General features: G+C 40.2%; 4 protein-coding genes across 5 annotated transcripts; 2 read left to right on the top strand and 2 right to left on the bottom strand.

Moving 5' to 3' along the window:
• Positions 1 to 261: 261 nt before the first annotated feature.
• On the top strand, positions 262 to 3,194 carry LOC117621335 (protein YIF1B-like). 2 transcript variants are annotated; one of them, XM_034351752.1, is made up of 5 exons: positions 262 to 517; positions 671 to 843; positions 1,437 to 1,535; positions 1,635 to 1,786; positions 2,664 to 3,194. In XM_034351752.1, exons 2-5 carry the CDS (start codon positions 673 to 675, stop codon positions 3,049 to 3,051), a joined length of 810 nt encoding a protein of 269 aa, XP_034207643.1. In that variant the 5' UTR covers positions 262 to 517; positions 671 to 672; the 3' UTR covers positions 3,052 to 3,194. The 2 variants fall into 2 exon arrangements, with proteins under 2 accessions (XP_034207643.1, XP_034207641.1); XM_034351750.1 differs by having other exon boundaries at positions 295 to 543.
• Positions 3,195 to 3,560: 366 nt separating this feature from the next.
• Positions 3,561 to 5,136, bottom strand: LOC117621336 (B-box zinc finger protein 24-like). The gene is made up of 3 exons (XM_034351753.1): positions 4,781 to 5,136; positions 4,241 to 4,543; positions 3,561 to 3,998 (listed from the first exon to the last, which is right to left on the bottom strand). The coding sequence occupies exons 1-3, from the start codon at positions 4,967 to 4,969 to the stop codon at positions 3,747 to 3,749; spliced, it is 744 nt and encodes a 247-aa protein (XP_034207644.1). The 5' UTR covers positions 4,970 to 5,136; the 3' UTR covers positions 3,561 to 3,746.
• Positions 5,137 to 11,956: 6,820 nt separating this feature from the next.
• LOC117622410 (clathrin light chain 1) lies at positions 11,957 to 14,043 on the top strand. Its single transcript, XM_034353073.1, has 3 exons — positions 11,957 to 12,546; positions 12,953 to 13,106; positions 13,229 to 14,043. The coding sequence occupies exons 1-3, from the start codon at positions 12,071 to 12,073 to the stop codon at positions 13,838 to 13,840; spliced, it is 1,242 nt and encodes a 413-aa protein (XP_034208964.1). The 5' UTR covers positions 11,957 to 12,070; the 3' UTR covers positions 13,841 to 14,043.
• A 231-nt stretch (positions 14,044 to 14,274) lies between these two features.
• On the bottom strand, positions 14,275 to 19,860 carry LOC117623154 (UPF0481 protein At3g47200-like). The gene is made up of 2 exons (XM_034354024.1): positions 19,841 to 19,860; positions 14,275 to 15,616 (listed from the first exon to the last, which is right to left on the bottom strand). Exons 1-2 carry the CDS (start codon positions 19,858 to 19,860, stop codon positions 14,275 to 14,277), a joined length of 1,362 nt encoding a protein of 453 aa, XP_034209915.1.
• Positions 19,861 to 20,229: the final 369 nt, after the last annotated feature.

Below are 20,229 nucleotides of genomic sequence, written 5' to 3'. Positions count from 1 at the left end.
TTGAGCTTATCTTTTAAGTTCACCCTGGTGTAATTGGCTCTTGCCTTCCTATATTAAGGAAACTTGTTTCTGATTAAATAAAAACAAAAACTTATGGAGTATTTTTAGGACACTAAAACGATTAATTATTACATTTTTGAAACTTAAGGAGAAAAAAAAAAATATAGTAAACCTTGAGAGCCGGTTGACAGGTTCCAAAACAAAAACGTTGTATGGGTGCACCGGTGCACTATAGTATAGACGGTGCCTTAACCCAGACCCAAAAAAAAAAAAATAATAAATAGGCTACAGGCTTTTCCTGAGTTTTTTTAACTTCGTCCCATTCTCTATCTCTCTCTCTCTCTCTCAAATCGATCCTGTCTCTGCCAACCTAGGGCAGAAGTTGAAGCCGGCTCTGCCAACCTAGAGCAGAAATCAACGCGGCCTCCAACCACCAGCTTCTTCTCTCATCCGTCAGCAGTACCCCCGCGACTTCCCTCTTTTCCTTAGTCTCTCCATCTCAACCTCCAGATCTAGGGTTTACTCATCTCTCTTTCTTTTTAGGTGGTCTTGGATTCTTGATTGATTTCAAAATATATATTTATTATCACCAATGAAGTCTTGTTCTGGGTGCATTGTAATTGAAACAATCTGTATCTGACTTTTTTGTTCTGTGTGTGTTGAACTACAGAAATGTACAATAATGTGGGAGCCCAGCCTGGAGTGCCAATACCGCCTGCAACTTCGCAGCCAAATCCGTTTGGAAATACGTTTTACGGTGCCGGTTCAGGACTTATCCGTGGTGGATTGGGCGCGTATGGAGAGAAAATTTTAGGATCAAGTTCTGAGTATGTACAAAGCAATGTAAGTAGTTGACCACTGTTATGATCTGGGTTCAGCTATTGAAGTTTACGATATGCACCATTAGCTTATTACTCCCCTTTGTGGTCAAGTTATAAAGTTTTTGATTTAACTGTAAATCATATGAAAGTTTGGAAGATTTTTATTATAGCATATAAGTTTCATGAATCATTGTCAAAAAATTTGTATCTTGCATTATGAAATTGACCTCTTTTAATTTGGCAGAATGATGATTGGCATTTTTGAATGAACCATTTTGGAAAAGCTTGATTTTGGTTGTTCAAATTTTTTTATTCTTTGTTTGGGTGAAAGTTTGATGATCCATATTAATTAGATTGGTATATTGTTTTGTACATTATGGCCTGATGCGTAAGTTGGAACTGGTTTATGGAGATGCTTCTATAACATTTTGCATTGATCTCCCACTCGTGTAAATTGTATTCACGTACTTTAAGCATGATAATGGCCTTGTATGATTGCCATCAAGTGACTAGATTAGGCCCTTTCGAAGTTCTTTACTTCTTACCTGTTAGAGTTTCTTAAGTCTGTTTGAGGTAGTTGAGCTTTATTCTGATATTTTGTGTTGAAATGAGCAGATCAGTAGGTATTTCTCTGATCCTCAATACTACTTCCAAGTGAATGACCAGTATGTCCGGAACAAGTTGAAGGTTGTTCTATTTCCATTTCTTCACAGGGTAAGCGAAGCGCTAACATTTTGAAATTTTCCTTGTGGAATCAGATTATCCTGCCATAGAACTTACTCATTCCCCCTGCCCTCTCTTTTGTTTTTTCAGGGCCACTGGACAAGAATAACTGAACCAGTAGGAGGCAGGCTGTCTTATAAACCCCCAATCTATGACATCAATGCACCAGACCTGTACATTCCATTTATGGCATTTGGTACCTATGTGGTACTGGCTGGCTTCTCATTGGGTCTTCAAGGAAAGTAAGTTTTGTGAAATTTCTAGATATTACTCTAAGCAGTTTCCTCTTTTATTCATATTAATCCTGTGATGGGAAAACATTATGATATGAGAACGATGATTGCATTTTGTCTTAACTTCTTGTTTTTTTAATTTTTTTTTTTTCTGTTATTTTCCTCTTATTGCAATTCAGTATCCTACTATTAGCCTACTATTAGTTTGTAATTTCTACTTTAGTCCCCCAGTTTTGGAAAAAGAGTTCTATTTAGTACCCAATCTATTTGCACCTTCTTCCTTGTCCACTTTCAACACAATGTATTGGTTCCTTTTGGGTAATATACTGTAGCTGCATTTAGTTTTTCCCTTGTTCATGGTCTTCCTTTATCGAAGTACCTTCTAGTTGCTTAAGGCTTAAACGCAAGAGAAGTGCTTGCAAAAATTCATCGAAGATGATGCTCAAAATAACATTATTTTCCTAGATTATACATGTGACCCGTAAGTTGGACTATTACGTATGACCAAAGAGGTATGTTGCACTGGGACCAAAAACTTTTTCAGCAGCTCACACCGTTCTCATGATGTGGCCAAATTTAGCAGTTTTTTTTCAGAGAAATCATTAACCGCATGTTGATGCACCAGTTTCTTTTCCTTTTCCTTTATCTTTTCTATATAAATACACGACAGATGAATTTATATTTGTAAATTAAAGTGAAACAATGAACTATTTCCAAGGCCAAGATTGTATTATCACTGCATTTTTGAATGTATGATGGCCTGTCTGTAGCTTCCTGAACTTCATCATGGTTTCAATTCAGATCTATTCATGTTCTTGTTATTTCAATCCTTCAATGTTAGAAACTCATGGTATTTTAAAATTGTTTTTTGTTTATTGCCTCTCAGGTTTAGTCCTGAAGCTCTAAACTGGTTGTTTATCAAGGGATTGCTTGGCTGGTTTATGCAAGTTGCACTACTGAAAGTAACATTGCTTTCCTTGGGTGGTGGTGAGGCACCATTGCTGGACATGGTGGCATATGCTGGCTATGCTTTCACAGGGTTGTGCTTGGCCGTACTTGGACGGATTGTGTTGAGTTACTCATACTATTTTTTGATGCCTTGGACCTGTTTATGCATGGGAGTTTTCTTGGTGAAGACTATGAAAAGAGTCCTTTTTGCAGAGGTGAGGAGTTATGATTCAAGCAAGCATCATTATCTTTTGCTCTTTATCGCTTTGGCGCAGTTCCCTCTTTTTACATGGCTTGGCAACGTTAGTGTTAATTGGCTTATATAAGACAGCTAATTTTATATGGGGTAGAACCAATTCTTGTTTATAGCAGTTTCTGAAATCTTGTATACAATTTTCTTTGTATTCAATTTGGTCCACCACGTTTGCTCCTGCATTAAAGTAGTTTTACTTGGAAATTCGTCACTGAAGGACAGAGATATCATATCATTCTACTTGTTTTGCATTCCCAGAAATACTTCTGTTAATTAGTTAGTTTTATTGGAAATCAACCCTAGTCTCCATGTTGGGTGATCAAGGAATGCGCCTGACTAAAAATGCGCCTGACTTAACAGAGTTGATAAATATTTCCTAAATACACAAGCAAGCCATTTGCAAATGTCACTGCAAGTGATTTCCCTAAGCATCGGGCACTCGAATTGAAGCTGTGTTTCCAGTCCAAGAAATCTGATTAATGAGGAGTTGGAACATATGTGAATGTAATAATATAACGTACAGAAACGAGCACAGGGGAGGCATCAGCTTGCCCATTTGCTAAGGAATTTCTTCAACTCTTCTGGCTCAACAAGGCTCCTCTATTGCATATGGTCTTATTGTCAAGTAGGCAAAATTACATATTGATGGATCAAATAAACGAAAACGAAAGAAGCAAATCCCCCAAATGCATCATAAATTCTTACATACATACATAAATACATACCGGTATGTACTCAGTATGAACATATATATACTTCAACCTATCATCAAGTTGGTACATGTCTAAAATCTCCAAGATCAGGAACAGTAAAGTGCTCATCATCATCCTCTGCCATTACATTTCTTGGCTTCTTGTATGGATTGTTCGATTTGGGGGGTCTATATGAGGTAAAATTGGGTTGCTGTGATACCGGAAGCTGAGGAACTTCAGCAGCTGCCAAGGCTTCCTCCGGAAACTGCTCACCGAAAAGACCCATATCTGCTATCCATTCAAGCTCTCCAAACTCAAGCGACCCTTTCTGAAATGACCACACACAAGAGCTTCTTAATCTCAAGGACATGAATAGATGAAACAATATGCAAATCACATATATCTTAGGAGAAAGAATCATCTTAGCTGAGCTTCTTTTGTTGAAAGCTTTGCAAGATTGTTTTATTTTGAGAGTCTTAAAAACTCAAAAGTTTTCTTTCCTTTTTGTAAGAATATTTGCGATGAGTAAAGCTACATAACTTCCAATATATATTCCGGTATCTTTCTAACCTTGTCAGAAGATTCAAAATCTGATAATTGCAGCAAGTCATCAACCCCCCAAGGGGATGAGAAGCCAGAAGGCTGAGGTGTTGGCAATTTTGTTGAAATCTGCTGCGAGCCATGACTGGGTGGCTCCAAGCTACTTGTTTCAGTGTCCTTAGTAGTACAACTGGAGCTCAATGCCACCCGGATTCCGGTCGCGAGGAACCTCTGGTGGTTGGCAGAGTGGCTGTTGGCCGAATGAACTGATCCGTCACAATCCTGGCAAAAGAGGGCTCTGTCTTCAACACAGAATATAAAAGCTGGCTTATCCTGCAAATCAGAAAATAATATGTGAGAGAGAGAATGAACAACAGTTTCTTTTTTATTAATTTACTCGGAGGGGGCTCGAAGTTGAGTGCCTTACCAACTAGCCTAACTCACGTCTCTGATTAAGCTTCATATTGAACGGGAAAGCTTGTTTATCTTAGCAATTTCAGGTAAACTAACAAGTCCAACAGAAAAGGAAAATCAAAATCACAATACAAAGAACGTGGGGAGTGAAATTACTTGGCAAATGTCACATCTCGGGAGTTTGTTCAACTTGGAGAGACACTGAAGGAGAAGCCTCTGGTGCTTGCTTGCAAGCTTGTTTGCTGCATGCACTTCAACGTCACATTTGGCGCACAGCGCCGCCTCATCTGCGCAACAAATCACTGTCGCCGGTGCCTTCTCGCACACATCACACTGAATTTTCATCTTCCCTCTCTCTCCAAAAGCTCCTTCTTCAACAATCAAAGCTTTCCAAGAAAGCACAAACAAACAGCTAGTTTTCGAAAAACCTCTTAAACCCTTCACCACCAACTATTGGAGTGATGACTGTTTGTTTGTATGATTATGGATTGATTCTGGGAAGATAGAGAGAAGGCCAAGTAAAGTAACTGGTGGAGAATTGCAGAAGCTGTGTTTTGTGGGGCCCACCTGCTTATGTTTTGTGGCTGTAGAGCCACTGGATTGTCTGTCTGCGTGCACGGCTACCATCCCTGCATGCGTTTGTGGCTACCGACATTCCTTGCCTGCAGCTTGCTTGCTGTCTATTTCACAAACATCGTTCTGGGCCGTTTGATTGATCATGCGTTTGGAAAGAGAAACGCGAATTGAACCCCAAAATTTCCAGCCGTCCGATATTGTATCGGATATAACATTCCTCACCAACCTATTAACCAGACCAGAGGCCAGAGGAATAGTATGAATCCGTTTGGTTTGGGAGACAGCCCAACTCATTAATCATACCACACTTTTAGTAGGCCAAAATTTATACCATTAACCGGTATTTTGTGTCTCAAACCGTTCAGTACGGAACTTTTCCTGCCTTTTTTTTTATTTTTATTTTTGGGTTTTCTTTCCAGGTTGAATAAATGTCAATTTTGGTTCTTTATGAATTAAATCATGCTCAACATTGAAGTTAACAACTAACAGTTCCAAGTATCACATGGATGCATTTCCAATGAAATTGGCTCGTTGTCAGGAAAAAACTCTATTTATAACGTATTTATCAAAATGAACTTACTCAGAGACATTGATCGAATGAGGGAGTGTGACGAGTTTCTCAAATTAAGGGTGTGAGATAATTTGTCGACGTGAATACTCACTACTAATTAAGCATCTAAGTTCAATGCATTAAAATTGATGAACCAGGCATAAAGACAAGGAGAAAACAATGTCTAGTCAAAACATCACAATTACCTAACCTTAGAGCATCTCCCTTGAAGATGGCAAAATTCAAACATCAAATTTAAATTTGATGCCTTGTGTGGTACTTCAACATCTCTCGTAAACATATGTACTTCAACAGATATTTTAAAATAAGTGAATTATTATTTTACCCCCTAAAACGGACTCTCGGTCTCACTTTATCTCATAAAACTGAAATTTTCTCACTGAACTCGCAAAATCTCAAAATAAATTGCTAAAATTTTCTCACTTTACTACTTATGTCCATTACAGTTTTGTGATGTAATATGGGCATTTTAGTAATTTTAGCTCTTACAGCATCTCCACCGCTGCCATCAAACCGGGCAAGAGGCCCCCAGAGCAAGCCCAAAACGGCTCCAGCGCGAGAGAAGAGGCCCGGGCAAGCAGTGGGTCCCACCAACTTGGGTTAGCCCATGGGCAAAATTTGCCTGGGCTTCAGCCCGAAGGCGCTGACGTTGCGTTGACGTCAGTGAGCACGAATTCAAAAAAAAAATTATCGTTGGCGCTTGAAAATTTGACTTCCGCTTGATGACGTCACAACTGACGTCATCCCTGACAGAATCCAACGAGCATAAGCCACGTGTCGCAACCCAGACCGCTCTGATCGGTTTTTTTCCAGAAATTCGACGATCCTCCTTTTTTTGGCTAAACAAATTCAAAAAAATTCTGAATTTTTTCCCTATAAATACCTAACAATTTTATTCACTTTCCACACCAAATCTTCATACAATTTCTTCTCCTTCCAATATTTTTTACTCTCCACTCACATTATTCACTTTCCACACCAATTATTCATACAAACTCTTCTCCTTCCAATATTTTTTACTCTACACTCACATTTTTCTACTACTTTTCAGTTGTATCAAAAAACAAATGGCATCTTCTGTCAAAGCCGGAGGCCCGTAGACAACTCAGGAAGATATTTCGTTGTGTCAGTCTTTGGTGATCGTTAGTCATTGCCTTGTCACGGGCAATGAAATGAAGTTCTCTCATATGTGGAGCAAAATTCATGGAGAATTTTGTCAAAGATTGGGTTCCATTTGGACCAAAATGGCCTTGTCTAGTCGATGGAAAATTCTAAATAAAGAGTTAGGGAAATGGAAAAATGTCTTGACAAAAGCAAGGGAGAACATTCGAAGCGGTCAAAATCTATCCGATGAGGTAAAATATTTATAATTGCCATTTTAATCAATTTAATGTAACTTTGTTTTTTATTGCATACTCTCTTTCTTTTTCTTGCATAATCTTTTTTTTTTTTTTTTTTTTTTTTTTTTTCCAATTTGTCTATATTTTCTTGCATAATCATTAATTTTTTTTTACATTTCAAAATAGTTTATATTTTTTGCATAATCTTTTTTTTTTTTTGCACTTCGATTTTATTTTTTAATAGATCATTACGGTCTGGGGCAGAGCAAAAAAAAATTTCTTGCATTTTTCAATGTTGGGAAGTTGTGAGAAGATTATTCCGTAAAAAAAAAGTCACCATTTGCATGGTGAAAGGCTAAGAGAGGGAGCACTTCAAACAATGAATGTGTACAATTATTGGAGCAAATAGCTAAGAACACGACACTAAGAATTGAGAGAGACTTGAAAAGAGATGATGCATACATGGCACGACAAGAAGCATTTGCAATTCAACAGCAGTAGACACAAGAAAAAGACATGGATGATAGAGAGATGAAAATCATGGCCATGGATACGAGCCATATGTCTCCTGAAACAAAGGCCTATTGGAAGCATAGACAAAGGGATGTGATGAGAAGAAAACTTTTCCATGACGACGGACCTAGCAATATGGATTGGTTAAATGATAAAAACCGTTAGGTTGTATTGAAACACCTTTGCCATATGTTGTATTGTTGTATTGTTGTATTATCCTTTAATTTGTTGTATTGTTTCCTTTTCATTAAATAAAAAAAACATTAAATAATATGACTATTTATTAAAAACATTTGAGCATCAAAACAAAGATTAATTAAAAACAAACCTTAATTTATTGCAAACAACACACAAAACAAACCATACTTAAAAGCATAATAATAATAAATAAAAAAAGCATAATTCCAAAAACACCACACACAAAATAAAGCATAATTCCAAACAAAGTACTAATCTTGACTTCATCCACTGCGATTGCCTTTCATCTCCCATAAGTGCTCAATCAAGTCAAGTTGACGTCTCTTGTGAACATATGAAGATTGCATTTCTTGATAACGATCAATCATGGGGTTGTTGTCTCGACCATCCCGAAGTAACGGTTCGGGCTCCATTGGATGTCCATTTGGTCCCTGTAGACAAAGAAATTTTGGTGCAATAAATTCCATTGGACAAGAAAATAATTAGGGTTCGGTGGATTAAATCTTGGGCCCCGTAATTCGCCCATGTGGCGTATGACTCATCAAAATTGGATTAGTTGTCAAAAATGACACATGGCGACATCCGACGGAGTGCATCAAACGGTTCAAGATGAAGACAAAATTAAAGGAAAGAATCTTCTGTGATTGACTTTGATTTAAATCAAATATTAATCAGGTCAATCAATTGAAGATAATCTGGTTAAATTGCCAGATTATGGGAATTGATTTAAATCAAATCAAAATCCAACAAAACAAGGTTTTAAATAGGGAAAGTTATTTAGGTCAAGCATCCTACAAGAGTCTATAAATAGGAGGCTTCAAGACGAAAGAAGCGGTCAGAAAAAACCTAGCACTCAGAAGAAACAGAAAACTCTCTGCATTCTTCACCCTACTTTGGAAGAGCCACCAAGCACAACAAATACGTGCCGGTTCTGTCACATCCGGGGATCGGCTCCGCCGTAGCACGATATTATCCGCTTTGGGCCCCCCTCTCTGCCCGCACTGTTTTGTTTCTGGGAGCTCACGAGCAACTTCCCAGTGGGTCACCCATCCTGGGATTGCTCTAGCCCCCAACTCGCTTAACTTCGGAGTTCCTACGACTCCGAAGCCAGTGAGCTCCCAAAAAAGCCTCAAGTTAGATGGATGCGGGTGTGCACATATAAGACACATCACCCCCTCTCCGTTGGTTGATGTGGGATCTTACAATCCACCCCCCTTAAGGGCCCAACGTCCCTGTCGGCACACTCGCACCACACGGCAGAGTGGCTCTGATACCAAACTGTCACACCTTGGGATCGGCTCCGTCGTAGCACGATATTGTCCGCTTTGGGCCTCCCTCTCTGCCCTGACGGTTTTGTTTCTGGGAGCTCACGAGCAACTTCCCAGTGGGTCACCAATCCTGAGATTGTTCTAGCCCCCAACTCGCTTAACTTCGAAGTTCGTACAACTCCGAAGCCAGTGAGCTCCTAAAAGGCCTCGTGCTAGATGAATGCGAATGTGCACATATAAGGCACATCACCCCCTCTCCGTTGGTTGATGTGGGATCTTACAGGTTCCTTCACAATAGAGAAATCCCAAACACCAAACAAGCTTCGTGCTACCCGTTTGATCAAGATCAAGTCTCTACGACCCTTGTATCAAACACAAATTTTCTTTAAACATTTTGGAGATCAAATCAGAGGATTTAATATAGAGATTGTAACCCTAAAATTCATTAATAAAATATTATTTTGTACACTTGTTCTTGTCTCATTTGTTGTAGGAAATTCGTGTTTACAGTCCCATCGGCCTTTCATATATTCTTGTCAACGCTGTGTTCATGGGATCGGGTTCAAACACCTTTGGAGCATCATAATCATACTCATCGTCCACAATTATGTTGTGGAGGATGATACAAGTAATCATAATGCTCCGCAGCACCTCCTCATCTAGCATCCGAGCAGCACCCCTAATAATTGCCCAACGAGCTTGCAAGATACCGAAACACCTTTCCACGTCTTTCTTGTAACCTTGTTGAAAGGAAGCAAAGCTTGTTTCCTTTTAGGATTGGAGATTCGGAATTGTTTTCACGAATGTCGTCCACCTAGGATAAATTCCGTCGGCAAGGTAGTACGCACCAGAGTATACGATATTGTTGATTTGGTACGTGATCTGGGGGGAATGACCTCGCAATACCTCGTCGAACACAGGGAATTGACCAAGGACATTGAGGTCATTCTGAGATCCGGCAACCCCGAAGAAGGCATGCCAAACCCAACAGTCGAATGAAGCTACGGCCTCCAAAATTATACTTTTTTGGCCTTTCCGATTCCCGTACTCTCCTTGCCAAGCAGTAGGACAATTCTTCCACTGCCAGTGCATGCAATCGATGCTTCCAATCATTCCTGGAAAACCTTTGCAGGTCCCTCAGTGCAGGTTTGAGAAGGTACTCCCTTGTGTACAAATTTTTCACTGCATCACAAAATCTCACCAAGCACTCTAGGATAGTTGATTTTTCCATCCTTGCAATCTCATCCAACTACTCTGCAGATGCCCCATAAGCAAGAATCCGCAAAGCAGCTGTAAGTTTTTGCTTTGGGAGAAGACCCAAAACTCCAACAGCGTCATACTTTTGAATGAAGTATGTGTCGTAATTACAAATATCATGCATGATTTTTGGGAACAAATGTGGCTGCATTATATATCTCTCTCGAAACTTAGAAATAGGATATAACGAATTTGGGATAAAGTAATCTTTCAAGAAATTCTTACCCCGAGACTCCCCACGTTTATCCACATTCGGGGCACGACGACGGCGGTGTTGCCTTGATTGATTAAGCATACACACCGTTGCTGCAAGCATTTCTTCCTCTTCTTGATTGGCCTCCCGATCTTCATCAGCACGTCTTTGCCGAATTTCTTCCTCTTCTTTCTGTTGCCTCTCCAACACCCTCCTCAAGTTTAACATTGAAAGTAGAATGTGTTTTGTAAAATCTGAGAAATGAAGGAATATATAAGAGATGGTGTGAGAGGTATGAGTTGATGGTGTAGCTTTATAGAGGGATTCAGAAGATAGAGATGACAAGCACTGGCGGACCCATAAATTTTTTAGCAGAGGTGCAATATTGACTAAGTATGAAAAATGATTTTTCGGAATAATCATTTTCTCAAGATAATTTTTGGCGGCTTTTATTCCTTATACATCAAATAAGAAAACTTGATTTTATGGGATTTTAGTATGAAGTATATATTGACTTAATGAGCCATCATTTTTAGCCTAAATCGTATTTTGCACTAAAACCGAATTTTCATATTTTGATTTGGTGGGAATTTGATTTTCTAGTATTTTTATTTGAATCCAAATGGGGGTTACTTCCTTATTTACATTGTAAATTCAAGTAAATGGAGTAATATAAAAATAAATAAAAGTAAAAGGACGAAGACATATTCACTATTATACCCAATATGGGGGCCCAAATTATAAAAATACCCTATATAAAATGGACTTTAGAAACACACCCAAAGCCCATTTACAACATAACAAAAAAGCTTTTAACTTCTTATAAATTACAAAACTGCCATCAATTTCTTAAAACAAGGCCAACCCCAAAATCTCATAAAAATACCCAAAGCACTCAATAGGGCATCAAAGTAATTTAATAATCAATATTAAATTCAATAAGGCTAGCTATCATTTTTTTGGTTTTTTTTTGGGTTTGTTTATAGGAATTCAATTGTGTAGGGTTTATTTATAATATTAGTGCTAGAAATGGGTATATCACTAAATATCTCTTAAATAATAGTCAGATCATCTTGTACATTTACAAGGAAATTTTTTTCTGCATAAACAATCTTTTACAAATTTTTTTCTGCATAAACAATCTTTGACAGTCGCGTAGCACGTATGATTAAAAAAAAATCACCTATTGCACATGTGTAAGAGGGGCATTAAAATGCAAGTCAATTAATAATAAGCTATGGTTGCGAAAATATGAAGCATGTGACCTTAGGAAAAACAAAAACAAAAACGCCACCTGTGTGTGTTGCTTGCCTCCATTGCATCAACAATTATGGTTTCCCAACACGTAGCAATTGAAAGAATCATCCACCGCCACGCACTCTCTCTGGATCCGAACCCTCCGATCTTACACTAACAAAACCAAAAATCACACCCAATAATTAACGCCATAATAACGCTGCTTAATGCTTAATGCTTAGCTTAACTCCATAATCTTAATCCTCTACGACAACACCACTTATCCTCCGAAACATGTCGTCCTTCGATTCCTTCCCCAACGACGACGAAACCCACCACGACCCCACCACCCGCCCCTTCGACGACGATGGCTACATGGGCTACGACCCCCGCCTCTCCTCCCAGCGCTACGACGCGTCGTTCAACCCTCCCACCCACGACGACGACGACTTCTCCTCTTCCGCAGTCGACCCGGCGCCCCCTCCCCTCCACATTGATTTCCAAGACGACGTCGTTCTCCCCGGCGGCCATAGCATAGACCAGCAGTCGCCCGAAATCTACGGCTTCGGCATTTCCACCCCTAACCCCGACTACGTGTCGCCGTTTGATTCGGCGGTGCCCGAGGACAATGACGTAGGTGGTATCGGCGGTGATGGTGGTGGTGGTGGTGGTGGCGGTGACGATGGGGACATTTTCGCCTCGAGTGAGCCGGTGCTGCCTCCACCTGAGGAGATGCGAGAGGAAGGCTTTGCTCGGCGCGAGTGGCGTCGGTGAGCTCAGATCTCTTTCCGATTTGTGTGGTGTGGATTTTTGTTGGTTGAAAATCATATTATTAATTAAATGTGGCAATTTTGAATGGCATTGTTTGATTCAAATTGAGTTTAAAAAAGAAGAAGCTGTATATGATGTTGTGCATGCATGGTCTTCTTTAGGCTTTTAATTGCATCTGCCTTAATTTGATTTCTGTATCTGTGTAACTGTGTTCATTGCCATTTCTATTAAGCTTGAGGTCTGAATTAGTAACGGGTAATGCTTATTTGGATGAAATAATGATTGGTTTGCTTGCATGATCTTAAATAAATCTTGGAAAGAAAGGAGCATTTAAAAACCATCTAGTGTTTTTCTTTTGTTTTCCATTGTTTTCATCTGCCCTGATGAAGGCGTCCATTTCTGCAGTCTAAATGTCATCCATCTTGAAGAAAAGGAGCAAAGAGAAAGGGAGATGCGGAACCAGATTATTGAGGAAGCTGAGGAATTTAAACGGGCTTTTTATGAGAAACGAAAGCTCAATTGTGAGACTAACAGGGCTCACAACAGAGAAAGGGAGAAGGTAGTACTAAAACTCATCATTTTCCATGTTTTCCCTCATCCTGATTCTCTCTCTCTCTCTCTCTCCCTTGCTACCTTTCCATGCTTCATATCTAAGACAAATGAATTTGACTTTCTGTGCAGCTTTACCTGGTCAACCAAGAGAAGTTCCACAAAGAAGCTGACAAACATTATTGGAAAGCAATAGCGGAGCTGATTCCTCGTGAGGTCCCTAATATTGAGAAGAAGAGAGGGAAGAAAGATCCTGATAAGAAGCCTTCGGTGCTGATCATCCAGGGTCCAAAACCTGGGAAACCAACTGATCTTTCAAGGATGCGGCAAATTTTCATTAAGCTGAAACAGAACCCTCCACCGCACATGATGCCTCCTCCCCCACCTGCCAAAGATGGTAAGGATTCCAAGGAAGGAAAGAATGCAAAGGATTCCAAGGAAGGAAAGGATGCAAAAGATGCAAAGGAAGGAAACGATGCAAAGGAAGGAAACGATGCCAAGGGAGGAGATGATGCAAAGGATTCCAAGGATGCAAATGATTCAAAGGATTCCAAGGAAGGAAAGGATGCCAAGAATGGAAAAACTAATTCGCCCATTGCAGCGGGTGCTGCAGCTGCAATCGCACCTGTTTCACCTGCCAAAGATGTTACCGCTAATACCACTCCCAACTCATCAAAAGCAGAGACTCTGGCGGAACACGAGGGTGAGCAACCTGCAGAAACCAGGCCAACCCCTGCAGAGTGATGACCCATCATTTTTTAAATTATTTTAGTTTATTCATTCTCCTTCTTACAAATCATTACGAAGAATAAGCACAATCTTTATCGATGATCCAGAGTCTGCAGCATGGAGTGTACAGACTGCAGAGGTTTCTTCCTGACTTGGTGTTTAGGGTTTTGTAGGTTAGCTACTTTGTTGCGTTCAGTGTTTGGCATTCATGTTTTTTAGCTTTTTGAGTTACGTTCGTCCTATGATCCAATACTTTATAATGCGAGGAACCTAATTTTTCAATAAGAAGGTATAAAATACCATTTTTCTCCTTCTATTAGTATCACGCGTTGTTATTAAGTCGTAAGGAAATACAAAATAAACTCCTTCATCAAGACACAAAAAAATAAAAAGAAGAAAAAAAAGAAAAAAAAGAAAAAGAAAAAAAAGAAATGGAAACATCAGCAGATTTACTTGTAGTAGGAGAGAACAGTATAAATTGTCTGTGTGATGGTAAGAATGAGAATAACGACGACCCCACTGGAAACAGACCAGATTGATGATGGATTGTATAAATAATCTCGTTTGATCATTGTGAGCCAACTCCTTAGCCAGCGACGCTCACAATACATTTCCACAGAACCGGCGAGGTCACCGAAGTACAACGAGTCGCCTTCAATTTCAATGTCCTTGCAAACCCTAGTGAAGAAACAGGCTATGTCCTCCTTGCTCAACTGCGTTTTCATAATTCCTTTCTCCATCAGAAACTCGGCATCTTTGGTAGACTTAATAAGGCAACTGAACAACTTTGCATAAGAGGTAGCGTAACAATCTGCGTAATTTGCGGCACACTGTTCATAGGCTATGAGGTTTCTTAAGAAACATTCTCCATTGTCTCCAATTGACAATGAAGGGATTCTCATCACCCCATTTTCTAAGGTAATGTCAAGCAGATCAGATTTCATCATTTCTATACGACATTTAAAATCCACTCCGATTTCCAAAAGCTCTGTCACTGACGGAATCGAGTGACCAAAACAATTATCTTCCCTGGATGGTTGTCCAAGGGCAGCACCTCTTGCAATGTCCAGGAAATGTCTTTCGCTTGATATATGTTCCTTTGGATGTGAGAAATTGCCGAATACGTTTCCAAAGAAAAGCAGAGCAACGTAATGAAGATTTTCATTCTCTTCCCCTGTGAGGTCAAACAAACAGGCGGCCACTTTCCAAGGAATTTGGTTTTCAAGTAGCAACAAGTCATTTGTAATTGTCGACAACATCCATGCCGTATTCAAAATTGGACAGTCGTCCAAGAACCTACTGTTTTTCCGGAAAAGTTCAATAATAAAGCAACCATCAACCACCATCATTTCTACAAATATATCACTGCTCATATGATCAAACTTTTCGTCGTAGCAATCACGACAAAATTGTTCCATACTTCTAATTTCTGTCACAAACTTCTCCAAACTGGTGTTCTGATTTGGTTTTCGTTCGATGAGGCCATGCAAGTACCATAGCTTCATTTCTTCCATGGCCTGCAACTTCTTTTCTCCATGATGATACGGCCCGATTGAAACCAAACTTGGGACGAAAGCCTCTTCGTTGTGCCTAAACAGTTTATGAGGGACTCTATATATGCAAGTTTGATCTGGTAATGGAGATTCCTTCCGAAGTTTTCCTTGTATCGAGGATGCTAATAATTTGTCATTATTTTTGTTTCCGTTCAACGTTTGCTTGCCCACATTATCTGCTTTTTCCTTGTGATCGTGTCTATTCTCCATCACAGAGTGATCTTTTGCATTGCTCTCTGTCATCGTAAACTCCTTTTCAAATCCAAATTTGAGTAACTCTGCTGTTATTCAAAAGAAAAAGAAACGCAAATAGTTACATATAGGCAAGGGCGGAATCAAAAAAATTTCAACAGGTGGCACTACTACGATTTACTATTTGCGCGACGAACAAACTTTCGTCACGCAAGAAGCACTGTTGCGACAAAAAAAAATTCCGTGGGGCATACAACAGAAAACTAGCGCGACAAATAATTTCGTCGCGGAAACAGACTATGCGCGACGTAAATATATTTCGTCGCGCAAATGTGGTAAAAAACTATTTTTTGGCGCCAAAATCTTGCGCGACGACAGAGATCGTCGCGCGTCACAATATTGCGCGACAATTCCTACTATTCGTCGCGCAAAGATGGACAGAAAATTGGCTCCTTTTATGGCGGTAAAAAAATTTTGCGCGACGAGAATTTTCGTCTCAAAAGACAACTTAGCGCGACGAAAAAATCTACCGTCGCGTAAGAAAACGAGGGAAACTTAAGTGATTGGTGGAGAGCGATTGAGAAGGTATGTTATTGTAAAAGTTTGTTTGTTATGTTTGTAATTTTTTTGTGAAGTTATATGTTTATAATGTTGTGAAATTGTGCGTGACGTAGCACAATGTGTTGTGATGTACGAAGTTAATTGAAATTAACTTCGTACTTTTATTTTTTATGTTTAGTAACACGTAGTTTCCCGTTCGAGATTAGTTGGATTTCGTGCATGGATGCGTAAGGCATGACTGCGGTCCAATTAATTCTTGAATTGTCCCATTATTTGGACAGTTTGGTAATGCATAGTGTTGTCACATAATCTTCGGCTACAGGATTAGGTTTTGATTGTGGAGATTTCGGTGTCATCTCGGTACGTTCTTCGGATGGTACGTAGGTATTTATACCTATGCCCACTTCAAGAACTGTGTCGAGATGCTGCCGAAATTAATCCACGTCGAAATCTAATCTCATGTAACCGTAGGTTACGTGACAGGACTATGCATTCCCGAATGGGATAGGGCCCTTACCGGAGGCATAAGGTGACATTATAACTTCGTATGAAGTTGTTTTGATTGTTGTGTCGTGATTGTGGTTTCAGGAATTATGAGCAGAAGGTGGATACAGAACCCGAATAGATGCGGAGACGAATACTTGGATGGAATCGAGGATTTTATTGAGTTTGCACGTAGACAGAACCCGGGTGCAACTAGAATCCGTTGTCCTTGTAGGAGGTGTAACAACACGTTGTGGGAGACAATTGAAAATGTTGGATTTCATTTAGTAAGGAATGGAATGATTGAAACATATAGCATTTGGAACCTTCACGGCGAACAAGTAGACCATGCTTAGTCTTCAAATGCCCCAAGAGTGGACAATGTTGAACCTATTGTGGATCCTAATGATCAAGTCATGGGTATTATACAGGATGTTTTTCCATTCGCATCGACCAACATCAATCGGGAAGGGGAAGATGACGTGCTTACACCAATAGACAGTGCGGAGTTTGAACAGTATGAAAAACTGTTAAAAAATGCCAACCAAGAGTTATACCCGGGGTGCGAGAGCTTTTCCGTTCTCACTGCCATTGTGGAGCTAATGCACGGAAAAATAAAGTATCGTATGTCGAACTTGTGTTTTGATTACTTTTTGGGGGTTTTCAAGAGAATGCTTCCGACGGACAATTGTTTGCCGAAAGACCATAAACATGCACAGAAGGTGTTGCATGGTCTTGGATTGGGTTATGAAAAAATCCACGCTTGCAAAAACAATTGCATGTTATTCTACAAAAAGCATGAAACGTTGGATACATGCCCTATATGCAATGAGTCGAGGTTCAAAATGACATCCCAGAATAGAACGACTAAGATACCACAAAAAGTCATGCGTTATCTGCCCCTTAAACCTAGGTTGCAGCGATTGTATATGTCGATGCATACTGCCAGAGACATGAGATGGCATAAGGAAAAACGGGTAGACGATGATGTGATGCGGCATCCTGCAGATGGGGAGGCATGGAAAGAGTTCGATCGAGCGTTCCCCGAGTTTGCTGCTGATCCCCGAAATGTTAGATTGGGACTTGCCACTGACGGATTCAATCCGTATGGGGTTCTAAACCAACACCACAGCACTTGGCCGATTTTAGCATTCCCATATAATTTGCCGCCTTGGAAATGCATGAAAAAAGAATACATGATGATGACTGTTTTGATAACGGAGGATCCTGGCAGGTCAATTGATGTGTACTTAAGGCCTCTGGTTGATGAGCTGAAGGATTTATGGACAAGCGGTGTTCGCACGTACGATAAATCAACTGGGAGGATGTTCACTTTGCGGGCAGCAGTTATGTGGACTGTGAATGATTTCCCAGCATATGCAATGGTTTCTGGGTGGAGCACAAAGGGTTATATGGCATGTCATGTATGCAAGGAAGATGTAACTTCTGGTTGGCACGCAGGAAAAGTTTGTTACCTTGGTCATCGGAGATGGTTGCCATGGGACCACGAATGGCGGGGAAAAGATAAAGAGTTCGACGGGAACACAGAGCGTCGCCTCAGACCTAGAGAATGGTCCGGTGATGAGATCTTGGAACAGCTGAACCGTTTGGATTTTGCTCCGTTCGGAAAAACAGTGAGTCGGACCAGACCTTCTACACATTTGAACTGGGCGCACAAGCCTATGTTTTTTGAGCTCCCATATTGGTCGAAACTGAAATTGAGGCACAATCTAGATGTGATGCATGTTGAGAAAAATGTATTCGACACATTGGTGGGCACGATTCTAGATATCGAGGGGAAGGCGAAGGACACGATCAAAGCTCGTCTTGATTTGGAAAGAATGGGCATACGAAGGGGTTTATGGATGAATAGGGACAGTGATAAAGCTAGAAGGGATCTTGCATTCTTTTCTATGAAACCGAATGACAAAAAAGAGTTTCTAAAGTTTGTATCGTCTGTCAAATTTCCCGATGGGTATGCTTCTAATATCGCACGTTGCGTGAATGTCGATGGGGTTAAATTTACTGGACTTAAGAGCCATGACTGCCATGTGTTTATGCAACGCCTACTTCCTGTGGGTATTCGACACCTACTGCCGGAAGATGTGGTGAAGCCAATCATGTTGTTATCAGATTTTTTTCCCAACTGACGGCAAAAACATTGCGAAGGACAGACATGTTTCAGTTGCGCCATGACATTGTCCAAGTCCTATGCAAGTTTGAGATGATATTTCCTCCAGCTTTCTTTACAAGTATGATGCGCGTGATGGTTCACTTGCCAGAAGAGGCATTGCTTGCTGGTCCTGTCAACTATCGCTGGATGTATCCAATAGAAAGGTATATAATCTTTATCATTTGTGTATGCATCATTATCGACACTTTGCTAATTTGTATCATATCGTTTTATTTTGGGAGGCTTCTCGGAGAGCTGAAAAAAAGTGTACGCAACAGGGCAAAGCCCGAAGGATCAATTATAGAGGCTTGGGTTCAATATGAGTCGCTTACTTTCTGTGGAATGTATTTAAAAGATGTGGAGACGGCTTTCAATCGTCCTCAACGTAATAACGACGGAGGTATGAGAAAGGAACAACTTTCTGTTTTTGCCCAAAGCGCACGGCCCTTTGGAGATCCTGGACGAGGAGAGTCGTTTTCTACAAATGACATGGAAGTAGCGCATTGGTTCGTACTGAACAATTGTGATGAGATAATGGCCTACTTAGATGAGCATGAACAGATGATGAAGCGAGAACATCCATCACATTTGGTTGCCCGGAAACACCGTGAATTATTTCCACAATGGTTTTTGGATTCTGTAAGTTATAAGTGTTTTGTAATTGACAAATATAAATTGTAGTATTTAATTTTGTCAGACTAACATGTCAATGGTTTTGTATACTATTAGGTGAATAAATTGAAATCATCTAATTCCCCCACTTACAGTGATGAGTTATATAACTTGGCGTTCGGCCCAATTCGCGCTGAATTGTTCTCGGGTTGTAATGTTAACGGCGTCAAATTTTTGGGGGCCGCACGAGATGACAAGTTGTGTATGCAAAACAGCGGTGTCCATGTCCCAGGGGGAGGCGAAAGTACGGACATTGATTTCTATGGCAAACTGACAACTGTCGTGCAATTGCTTTACAAAGATCGATACCAAGTCATCATGTTTAAGTGTCGATGGTTCGATACCAACCCAAATAGGGCGGGAAGTGTTAAAATCGACCATGGAGTACTGTCTGTGAACATTAACAAAACTTGGTATGATGACGACCCGTACATTTTGGCAAACATGGCGTCCCAAATTGTGTATCTAGATGACCCTAAAGCCGGAAACGGGTGGAAAGTTGTGCAGAAGATGGATCATAGGAGCGTGTATGATATACCAGAACTAGACCCAAGTGACAACGACGTCGACAATGTGGCTGACCAACGTTTAGAATCTTCAATGGAAAATGATGCGGAAACACTTCGAGATACAAATGTTATACAAGAACCGTTTCAAATAGAAGGAGTGTCTTCAGTCGAAATACCGATTCAGTCAATTACAATTGACCTCGGTGATCTTCCCCGATACAATGTTGCAGTGGGCCCTAGCAACGCCGATGATGCAGTTAT

Source organism: Prunus dulcis, chromosome 3, assembly GCF_902201215.1.
Source record: "Prunus dulcis chromosome 3, ALMONDv2, whole genome shotgun sequence".
Classification (NCBI taxonomy): Eukaryota; Viridiplantae; Streptophyta; class Magnoliopsida; order Rosales; family Rosaceae; genus Prunus; species Prunus dulcis.
The sequence above is the reverse complement of the archived record's forward strand: the minus strand, read 5'-3'. Positions and strand labels throughout refer to the sequence as shown.